Below are 11,416 nucleotides of genomic sequence, written 5' to 3'. Positions count from 1 at the left end.
ACGCCGCAATCCCTTCTCCTCCATTCTCCTCTTGGGATCTTGGGCACGCATGCACACGCGCCCGGCGTGTGTTTTAAGCCACCGGGTCCGGGACACGAACCGCGGTCGACTGTGTGGGAGTCCAGCGACATAGCCATTACGCTAACTGCTGGTTTCCCCCAGTCACTTTTTTATCAAATTCACTTCTTCCTCTGTTTCTTCTGAACTCTCAACCTCTCTTGTTCTTAGTTTTGTGTTCTATAAACTCCCTGGAATTAGAGACTTTATTGCCCCAGTGCTTAGTACAGGGTTCAATGCAACACAAATCTTGAAAAAAATTCAAAATGGATTGGCTATTTGGGAAGGAAGTGCCCCAGCATCATACACCCTCCCCTCCTCTGTCTAGCACCAGGTCTTGCTGTCTACATGGCCCAACTCTCTCTCTGCTCAGCATGATCCAAGGAATGGGAGAGAGCTGCTGATCTGACCACCCCTCGGTCCAAGGCACTCAGCTCACTGGGCCCTGTGCACTCATATCTGCCCATCCGGGAGATATGATCTCCAGAGGATCAGGCCCAGCCCCTGGCTCAGTGCACCATAAACCCCACCCTGGCTCTCCACCCAGGCAGAGCACTCAGAGGATACGCAGTGAGCACAGCTGTCTTGCATAAGAAGAAGGCAGGAATGTTGTACTGCTCGAACATCAGCTCTGTCAGCTTCTCCCGCTTGGCCCGGGTGTTCCACTGGAGAGGAAATGCAGGAAGGTTGGATTCAGAAAGGAAGAGGCATAGATCCATGTGCGTATAGGTGCACACACTCACACATACAGTCATATACACTCATACCATAGACAGTTACACATTTATATGGATGAACACATACACTCACACAGACTCATACACATACATTCATATACACATACACACTCATACATTCATGCACACACACTCATACACACTCATTCTATGCACACACAAAGACTCATACACACTCATGCACACTTAAACATTCATACACATGCACGCATACATTCACACATTCATACACAAAGACTCACACTCATATTCATATACACTCACACACACTTATACATTCATATACAAGCACACACACATTCACACACACAGACTCATACACATATGTTCATATACACTCATACACAAACATTCACATACACTCACACACATACATTCATATTCATTTGCACGCGCACACACACACACACACACACGCATATATAACTTGGACTAGGGGAGAGAAATCAGGACCCCCTGACCCACATAAACCTTTAGAATGTGAAAACTAAAAAGAATTTTAAAGATCACAGTCCAAATCTAAATGAAGAAAACAAAGAGGGATGTGCCCAAGATCACACAGAAGGCTCCTGACAGAGTGAGGCCTACAGTCTAGACCTTTAATGTCTACCTAGTGCCTAGTGCTCTTTACCATAGGACACACACCCTAGTATATCCCTTCCCCATTCCAGTGATCTCAGGTGCACAAAAGCTGAGGAAGAGGATTTCTGGGTAGTAATGATGGATTTCATACAAATATCTAATTTTATTCCCTCCCAAGACCCCCAGCACAAGTGAAATAAAGAGGCTTTTTTTTTTTTTTTTTGAGAGAGAGAGAGATTTGTGCTATAGGGTATATATGTTCACCAGAGAGACTGAAAGCACAAGTCACCCCCAGGGGGAATGGCCACACCGCAAACCTTTCTCCTCCATTCTTCTTTTAGAACCCTGGGCACAGATGCACACACACGTGGCATGAATTTTAAGCTGCTGGGTCCAGGACTTGGACTGCAGTAGACTATGTAGGAGTCCAATGATGTAACCATTATGCCATCTGCTGGTCCCAAGAGGCAATTTTTTTAAAAAAATTTTTTTGCCATAGGGCATATGCACTCCCCGGGCAGTGAAAAGAGAGACAGACAGTGAAAGGGAAAGTGAGAAATCCCTTCCGGGGGGGGGGGGGGAGGTGACCACATCACAATCCCTTCTCTATTCTCCTCCTGGGATTTTGGGCATGCACACACATGCACGCAGCATAATTTTCAAGCTACCAAGTCTGGGACTTGAATCATGGTTGACTATGTGGGAGTCCAACGCCTTAACCACTATGCCACCTGTTGGCCTCAAGAGGCAATTTGTAAAACACAAATCCACAAAACCCAACAGACATATGAAAAGATGCTCTAGTTGTTAGCCATTAGGGAAATGCAACTGAAATACATAACAAGATACTGCTCACCCGCAAGAGAGGTAATTATAACTCAAACCAAAAAATCCCAGAAAAACAAAATATCCTGGTTGGTAAAGATGTGAAGAAACTGGAACCTTTATCCATGGGTGGTGGGAATGTTGAATAGTTCAGGCCACTGTGGAAAACAGTTGGTGGTTCCTTAAGTAAACATATCCCAAGGTCTCCTTGTGTAACCTAGCAGTTCCACTCCTAGTTATATATCCTAAAGAATGAAAAACACACTCAAACAAATTTCTGTATACAAATATTTATAATGACTTGCCCAAGATCACACAAAAGTCCCTTGAGAGAACTGGCTCTAGAGTCATAGTCCTTTGACCTGCTTAGTGCCCTTTACTATAATACCACTTTCCACAAGAGCCAAAAGGTAGGAATAATACAAATTGCCCATAGATGGATGAGTGAGTAACTGTGGTATACCTGGACAGTAGAATATTGGTCAGCCATAAGAAAGGAAGGACTGGGACCAGCAGTTGCGTAATGGCTATGTCGCTGGACTCCCATGTAGTCGACCGCGGTTTGAGTCCCAGACCTGGTGGCTTAAACTCACGCCGGGTGTGTGTGTGTGTGTGTGCGTGCCCAAGATCCCGAGAGGAGAATGGAGGAGAAGGGATTGCAGTGTGGCCATCCCCCCTGGGGGGGTGATTTCTTACTTTCTGTTTCTCTGTCTCTCTCTGTCTTTCTGGCGAGCACGCACACCCTATAGCAAAAACCTTTCCAAAAAAAAAAGAAAGGAAGGACTGATAAACATAACACCATGGATTAACCTTAATGACATGTTTGCAAAAGAATGCAAACAGCAGACACCAAAAGTCACGTAGCATATGATTTGATTTATATGAAAAATCCAGAATATATACATATATATATGTATATATATGTATATAGTTACACAGACAGAAAGCAGGTTGACAGTTGCCCAGAGCTGAAAATGGAGAGGAGTGGAGAGTTGAGAATATGTTTTATTCTGGGGTGATGAAAGTACTGGAGAGTAGTGATGGTGCACAACATTGGGAATGTATTATATATATTTTGTTTGTTTTAAAGGATTGTTTTACTTTATCTAGTTATTTAGTTATGTTAATTTGACCAGAGAGGGACAGAGTGAGAGAGAGAGAAAAAGTAAGAAAGCAAGCTGCCAGGTCTGGGACTTGAACCACAGTTGGCCATGTGGGAGTCCAGCGCCCTTAATCAGCATGCTACCTGCCAGCCCCGGGAATGTATTATATTAAATACCACAGAATTATTAACTAATATGAGGGCTGGATGGTGATGCAATGCTTTGCAAAGCTGACCTGCATGGGAAGGTTCTGATTCATGTCCAGAGATCTTGAAGGTGCTGGGTGCTCACGTGCTCATGATCTGGAGCTGGCTAAGCCTGGGGGTAGACTTCATCATCAAGACTTTGTCAGGGGCACCTCTCTCTCATTTGTGGAAGAAATAAATAAATAAACTTAATTTCTTTTTTTTTTTTTTAAAGGTTAATGGAACCAGTAGGTGGTGTGGTGGTTAAGGCACTGGACTCCCGCATGGTACACCACTGTTTGAGCCCTGGACCAGTGTGTCCGTGCCCAGAATCCCAAGAGGAGAATGAAGGAGAAAGGACTGTGGCATGGCCATCCCTCACGAGGGGATGATTTTTCACTTATCCTCTTTCCAGTGAATGACATGCTCCATGGCAAAAAAAAAAAAAAAAAAAAAAGAACAAAAAAGTCAATTTTGTGTGACAAATGATTTTTACCTAAAGAGAAACCCTTAGGTTAGGAATAATAAGGAGAAAACAGTCACAAAATTGTAAAGGTTGAAAATCAAATAGGTGAATGGTAAATAACAACAGATTTAAGAATGCTAAACCCTAAGCCAATATTGAAAAAAGCTGGGAACAGTCCATATCAAACTAGGAAATCCTAAAATGGCTCAGGAATTGATAGTTTCAGGTACCCCTGCAAGTGGAAGTGAAAGAACAGCTAAAATAAGGTTGTTTAAAGTTATTTAAATAACAGATCACTAAATTCTTTTCCCAATTCCATGTCACTGGGCTACTGCCCATCCCAATCCCAGAAGACTAGAAATCTATTCTCTAAAGAGAGGAAAACTGAGCGTCTCCACAAGGGACACTTAACATAGTTGGGGGTGAGGGCATTACACCCAAAATGGGAATGAAGTGATGCCATGAATTTTGAATGCTGAGAATGCCAGCCCTATTCCCTCACTTAACTCCAGGGATGGCCACTTCTGTCTTCAGGGTAGAAGTCTGTGGGGTTACTATGATCATCCGATAGTAAAGATTAAAGTTAACAAGCACCCCCCACCACAGAACTTGCAATCAGCGTTTTAAAAAATAATTATTTTTATTTAACTTTATTTATTCATTCATTTTATTTTAAAATAATTATTTTATTTAACTTTATTATTATTATTATTATTATTATTTTCCAGTTTGATCAGACAGAGAGAGAGAGAGGAAGTGAGAAAGGAAGCCACCCAGCCCAGGATTTGAACTGTGGTTGGCCACAGTCCAGCGCCCTTAACCACCACACCACCTGCCAGCCCCTCATTTATTTATTTTAACTTGATCAGAGAGAAACACAAAGAGAGGGAGAGAGAGAGAAAAAGTAAGAAAGCAAGCTGTCAGGTCCAGGTCTCAAACTGTTGTCAGCCATGTGGGAGTGTCCAGTGCCTTAACCACCATGCCACCTGCTGGTCCCTCCAATCAGTTTTTTAGTTCCTCACTCAGAAACATAAGGAGACAACCAAGGATTTGCAGAAATCTGAAAAAAAGCCTCTAAACTGAGATCCCTCAAAATGGCACAAATAGGGACCAGCGGATGGCGTAATGGCTATGTCGCTGGACTCCCATGTAGTCGACTGTGGTTCATGTCCTGGACCTAGTGGCTTAAACTCACGCCGGGCGCATGTGTGTGTGTGCCCAAGATCCTGAGAGGAGAAATGGAGAAGGGATTGTGGCATGGCCACCTCCACTGAGGGATGACTTCTCCTTTTCTATCTGTCTCTGTCTTTCTGGCGAACGCATTTGCCCTATAGCAAAAACCTCTCCAAAACCAAACAAAAAAAGGCACAAATAAAGCAACTTGGAAGAACAGAGATTATACAGGGAGATGGAGACTTCCAAAACAAAACTAGTAATATCTATAAGATTGCAGGTAATATTGCACCCATGAAAGAATAGGATGCTCAAAAGGAAACATTCATAGAACTAAAATAGAGCTTTTAGAAAATGAAAATACAGGAAAAGAGGGTTAGAGGGTGATAGAGTGCTAATACAACACTCTGTGTGGTTGGACTACATGGAGATTCCAGGTTCGTATCTGGAGACCTCCCTGAGCATGCCAGGTATACACATGCCCATGATCCCAGACTGGCTGAAGCTGGATGGGTCTTGGTGTGAAGACCATGTCAAGAGTACCTTTCTCTCTCTCTTTCTGTCTCTTGCTCATGGAAGAAAGAAAGAAATTTTTAAAAAGAAGAAGAAATGAAAAATTCAATAGAAGGGTTGGAATATAAGCTTGAGGGGGAAAGTATAAAGAGATGGAAAATATAACAGAAAAGCTAAGAAATGAGACCAGTTCAGAGCTCAAAATTCAAATAACAGGATTTCTTAAAACAGAGAACAGAGAAAATTCAGAGAAACAAATATTCAAATAATTACAAAAATAATTGAAAGACATAGGGGGACCAGCAAATGGCATAATGGTTATGTTGCTGGACTCCCACATAGTTGACCATGGTTTGAGTCCCGGACCCATTGGTTTAAAACTCATGCCAGGCACGTGTGTGTGTGTGTGTGTGTGTGTGTGCCCAAAATCCCAGGAGGAGAATGGAGAAGGAACTGCAGCATGGCCATCCCCCCTGGAGGGTGATTTTTTTTACTATCCATCTCTGTGTCTCTCTCGGTGAGCACACATGCCCTATGGCAAAAATCTCTTTTTAAAAATAAATTAAAAAACAGACAGACAGACAGATGTAGGTTTACATATTGAAGAGACATACCTTTTTGCTTTTCTTTTTTAAAATAATTGCTAAATGGTGTATGTGTGTGTGAGAGAGAAAGAGAGACAGAGAGAGGGAGAAAACACCTCTCAATGGGATATGGTCATGATGCAATTCATTCTTCATTTCTCTATCTTGCTGGGATTTTAGACATGTACACACATGCACATGGCATGTTTTTTAAAGTCTCTGGGGCCAAGATTTGAATAGCAGTTGGCTATGTGGGATCCATGGGGCCAGCCCTAAAGAAATATACTAAATACATAGAATGGCAAATGAAAATAAACCAATATTAATACCTAGCACTGTGGGATCGTAGAACATTGAGGATGATGTGAAAACTAAAATTTCTGAAAGAAAATCTTATCAGAGGATCAGGAATTAGATGGTTCAGTCTTCTTGATGGCAACAAAATATGTTGGAAGAAAATGGAGAAGTGCCTTCCAGATTCTGAAGCAGACACATGGCAGTGCAATGAGTTGATGCTCTGCGATGCTGAGGCTGCATGGGAGGTCTTTCTTCACATCCCTGTGCACACTAGTTACCCATACACCTGTGATCCTGGCTGGATTGCAGTATGTGGACCTTGGGGGGGGGAGGTGCCTTTCTCATTCTTTCTCTTTGTCGCTCATGAGAGAAATAAACTTTTTTTAAAAAAGAGAAATATTCTGAAGAGGGACCAGCAGATGGCGTAATGGTTACATTGCCAGACTCCTACATAGTCAATCATGGTTCGAGTCCCGGACCTGGCAGTTAAACTCACGCTCTGTGTGTGTGTGCGTGTGTGTGTGTGTGCGCGCCCAAGATCCCGAGAGGAGAATGGAGGAGGAGGGATTGTGGCATGGTCAATGGTCATCCCCCCTGGGGGGTGACTTCTCACTTTCTATCTCTCTGTCTTTCCAGTGAGCGCATGCACCCTACAGCAAAAATCTCAACAAAAAAGAAAGAAAGAAAGAAAAAAGATAAATATTCTGAAGAAAGATAACCATCTTTCCAACCTGGAGCGAGATACCTAGCTAAGCTCAAAAAATTCACTTCCTGTGACCTTTCTAAGGCAGTATTGGAAGATCTCCATGAAAATAAAGAAATAAGTCAAGAAAAGGAAGCAAATTTAGGGAAGAGGAACTCTACCACAGGAGAGAGGCAAAGAGATTCTCCAAGATGATGGTGAAGGAAGATGTCAGGATGTGTCCCTGATGTGGAGGGTTACTAGTCCAAAGTGGAACAGTCAGCGGGGTCCTGGAGAGTTTGTTTTTCAGGAAGATGAACTGGTAGGATAATGGAATGTCTTGAGAAAAGATATAGATAACTGATGAATAACTTAGGGTCATATTATTAAGTAGACAGGAAATAGTACAATAAAAACCAAGATGATTTTTAGTTCTAGGAAGAATGAAAATGTGCACAGAAAAGGAAAAGTAATCGTAGTTTATCGCCTGGATCGGCCACCCTGCTTAGCATACACAGTAGCATAAGTGTAGATGCTGCATACCAGTCTTTTAAAATCTAAAATATAATTCTACTTAAAGGTGGAAAATGAGAAATACATGTTGTATATGCTGGGGAGAAAAGAGAGCTAAAGGGACCAGGAGATTATGGTTATATGATTATGTTGCTGGACTCCCACATAGTCGACCACAGTTCGAGTCCCAGATCTGGTGGCTTAAAACTCATGCCAGGTGCACGTATATGCATGCCCAAGATTCCAAAAGGAGAGTGGAGGAGAAAGGACTGTGGTGGCCATCCCCCAGCAGGGGTGATGTCTCTTTCTCTCTCTGGCAAGCACATGTGCCCTATAGCAAAAAATCTCAAAATAAAATAAATGGAAAAAGAAAAAAAGAAAGCTAAAGGCTCATTTTCTATAGTGATATTTTACAAATGGTGTCTTAAACTAAAAATCCCACAAGCAGTCATATAACCATGATATTTAGAGATATGGAAGGAAACACCTTTAAAATTGGCTAAAAGGGGGAAAAGCAGTTGCCTCTGGAAAAGGGAAAATGGAAAGAGAAGGGTAATAACTGCAATGTTTGTTTATTATTATTATTATTTCTTTAAGACAGGGTCTGGCCATTTCACAATCCTCTTGCCTCAGCCTTTCCATCATCACATCAGGCCTTTATGCTGCAGTGGAATCAAAATGAGGCCTCCCAGGTGGTCCCAGCCTTCAGATCACAACATCTTAACAACACGTACCACTGCGGCTGGGCCTGCAGTTTTCTTAACGTACTTTATGAAGTAAATTGATTCTTTATGAATATATAACCTTGACCAATAATGTTAAGTTAAAAGGTCTAAAAAGGACTTGGGGGGACCAGCAGTTAGCGTAATGGCTATGTCGCTGGACTCCCACGTAGTCGACTGTGGTTCACATCTCGGACCCGGCGGCTTAAAAATCACGCCGGGCGCGTGTGCGTGCGTGCCCCAGATCCGGAGAGGAGAATGGAGGAGAAGGGATTGTGGCGTGACCATCACCCCTGGGGGGTGATTTCTTGCTTTCTGTCTCTATGTCTCTCTCTGTCTGTCTGGCGAGTGCACGTGCCCTATAGCGAAAAAACCTCTCAAAAAAAAAAAAAAGAAAGAAAACATGGAGGGGGGGCCGGCAGGGGGCATGGTGATTAAGGGCACTGGACTCCCACATGGTCAACTGCTGCTCAAGTCCCAGACCTAGAGGCTTGCTTTCTCACTTTCTCTCTCTCACTCTGTCCTTCTCTGATAAATTCAAATAATAGATAAATAAAGGTAAATTAAAAAAAGAAAACATGGAGTGGTACCTTTGGCGACATATATGCGAATCTACAAGAAAGATGATATTGTAGATATCAAAGGAATGGGAACTGTTCAAAAAGCAATGTCCCACAAATGTTACCATGGCAAACTGGAAGAGTCTACAATGTTAACCAACATGCTATAAAAAACAACATTGGTGTAAACAAACAAGTTTAGGGCAAGATTGTAAACAAACACGTTAGGGACAAGATTCTTGCCAAGAGAATCAATGTGCATATTGAGCATATTAAGCATTCTAAGAGCAGAGATAGCTTCCTAAAACGTGTGAAGGAAAATGACCAGGAAAAGAAGAAAGCCAAAGAGAAAGGTACCTGGGTTCAACTGAAACACCAGCCTGCTCCACCTAGAGACGAACACTTTGTGAGAACCAATGGAAAGGAGCCTGAGCTTCTGGAACCTATTCTCTATGAATTCATGGCATCATGGGTGTTAAAAATAGACTAATCTATGGTCTATAAAAATGTTTGCCTTAATTGAGTAAAATTATGTTCCCTCCCCAAAGCTAATTTTAATTGGGCTCTAATTCATTTTGTGATATCTTTATTCAAATTTAGTATTTTTTTACCTAAAAGATTTTATGTGGCTTATTATGCAACAAATAAAATTCAGTTGGTTAGTAGGAAAAAAAAGGACTTAGGGGAGGGGCAAGCGGATGACATGGTGGTTAAGGGCACTGGACTCCCACATGGCCGACTACAGTTTGAGTTTCATACCTGGTAGCTTGCTTTCTCACTTTCTCTCTCTCCTCTCCCTTTCTCTCTCTCTCACTCTGCCCCTCTCTTGTCAAAATTAAAAATAAATACATAAGGTTAAATAAAACAATTCTTAAAAAAATAAAAAGGACTCGGAGAGGGGAGGGCAAGGTAGTAGAATAGATATAGCAAGAAGTGAGAGCACGGGGTGGTGACTAAGCCAGGGAGGAAGAAAAGTGGTTGAAGATGACAGAGTTGGAAGGAAAGCCTGAAAAGGGAGATGAAGGGACAGACAGCAGACTTGAGGTTAGAAATGAATGGTGGAAAGGATGTGCCGGGGCCCCAGGACTGGGCATGGGACTGGAAGAGGCACTTACCGGGGCCTCTGACATGAGCACTGGGTGTAGATTTGGCTCAGACTTGACATGTTTGCTGTAGGTGTGATCCAGGATGGCTCGGAAGCACTCCCAGTCCTCAACTGGGGCCAGAAGACCAGCAAAGAGATGCAGGTGGGTAAGCAAAGGGCAGGGACAGGAGAAAAGGGAGGAGGGAGTCCAAGTCCAGGAGAAAGCAAGTGAGTCCAGCTCCAACAGAACAGTCCCCCTTCCCAGGAATCTGGCAGGCCCCAGGGCTGGGAACCAGTCAGCTTTGGGGACCAGTGAGGAGGCCCCTGAGACTTGGGCAGCTGCAAGGAAGACTCCGTGGGTGGGGAGTGGGCTCCAGGAGGTTTCAGGAGGTAGTGGATGGGGGCCTCTTACTCATGCCATTCTTGAGGGGTGACATGACCTCCGCTCCATCCCGCGGTACGTGCAGGGCATTGGTGTCGATGTGGAAGATCTTCCCTTTCTTCTCTTTCTCCCCCTCCAGCTCCAGCCCGCCTCCCTCCTCTGCGGCCAGCAGCCCCACCGTGGTGGGGAAGTCAGCCTGAAGTGGGGGTGGGAGGAGGATGGGTAGGGAGAGGATCACCCTCATGCCCCTGTCCAATCCAAGGCCCTCAGTCCCACATTCCCGCTCAGCAGAGCTTCTGGGCTAGGCTGGGAGAGTCCTGGGTCACTGGGCAGTCTGGAGGGGAGTCAGGAGCCCCAAGGATTTGGGCAGGGGGCTGTAAGGCTCACCTTGGGGCAGTCCTCTCCAGCGTACCCGGCGCGAACTGAGAAGGAGCCAATGTCAAAGACCAGCGCCCCGACCTCATCTGTGCAGGGATTCAGGCGTGTAAGGGGACCCCCCTCAAACTCTCCTCCTGGGCAGCTCCAAGAGATCGGAGCCAAAGTCTCGCCACCTTCATCCCTGGCAGGGGAAGGTGGGAGCGCGACCTGCAGTCCAGTTCGTGGGAGTCGGGAGGTTAAGTTACCAGAGTCCCTTCTTGCCAACCGGCCTTATTCAGGCCACTCTCCTAGCGGGGAAGGTAGGGGCCAGGGGCCCTAGCGGAGGTGGACTGAACGATGAAGAGGTTAGGCCTAGTGCGCTCTGGACGTCCAAGGAGGACGGGAGGTGGGGGTAGCGCGGGACCCAAACCTTAGGCTGAAGTCTCTCGAGCGCCGAGGTGACAGGCCCCGGCGTGCCCATAGCTTGGGTCGCGCGGGTTCAGGGCGCAGGGCTGCGGGCGAGGCCGCACCGGGCTGGGGAGCCCGAAGCCGGAGGCTCGCTCACCTCCGCCGCAGACGCCCCCGCCCCTACTG

The 11,416-nt window shown here is 44.7% G+C and overlaps 1 protein-coding gene across 1 annotated transcript in view; it reads right to left on the bottom strand.

Annotated features, from left to right (window-relative positions):
• The window catches only part of ACTL6B (actin like 6B), a 27,927-nt gene that overhangs the window by 5,413 nt on the left and 11,098 nt on the right, over positions 1 to 11,416 (bottom strand). The window contains exons 3-6 of the mRNA XM_027774641.1: positions 10,853 to 11,099; positions 10,496 to 10,661; positions 10,115 to 10,215; positions 625 to 722 (exon numbers count right to left, since the gene is read on the bottom strand). Coding sequence (XP_027630442.1) covers positions 625 to 722; positions 10,115 to 10,215; positions 10,496 to 10,661; positions 10,853 to 11,099 — 612 coding nt within the window. The remainder of the gene's footprint in view (positions 1 to 624; positions 723 to 10,114; positions 10,216 to 10,495; positions 10,662 to 10,852; positions 11,100 to 11,416) is intronic.

This window comes from Tupaia chinensis, unplaced genomic scaffold (genome assembly GCF_000334495.1).
Source record: "Tupaia chinensis unplaced genomic scaffold, TupChi_1.0 Scaffold000465_1, whole genome shotgun sequence".
NCBI classification, from domain to species: Eukaryota; Metazoa; Chordata; class Mammalia; order Scandentia; family Tupaiidae; genus Tupaia; species Tupaia belangeri.
The sequence above is the reverse complement of the archived record's forward strand: the minus strand, read 5'-3'. Positions and strand labels throughout refer to the sequence as shown.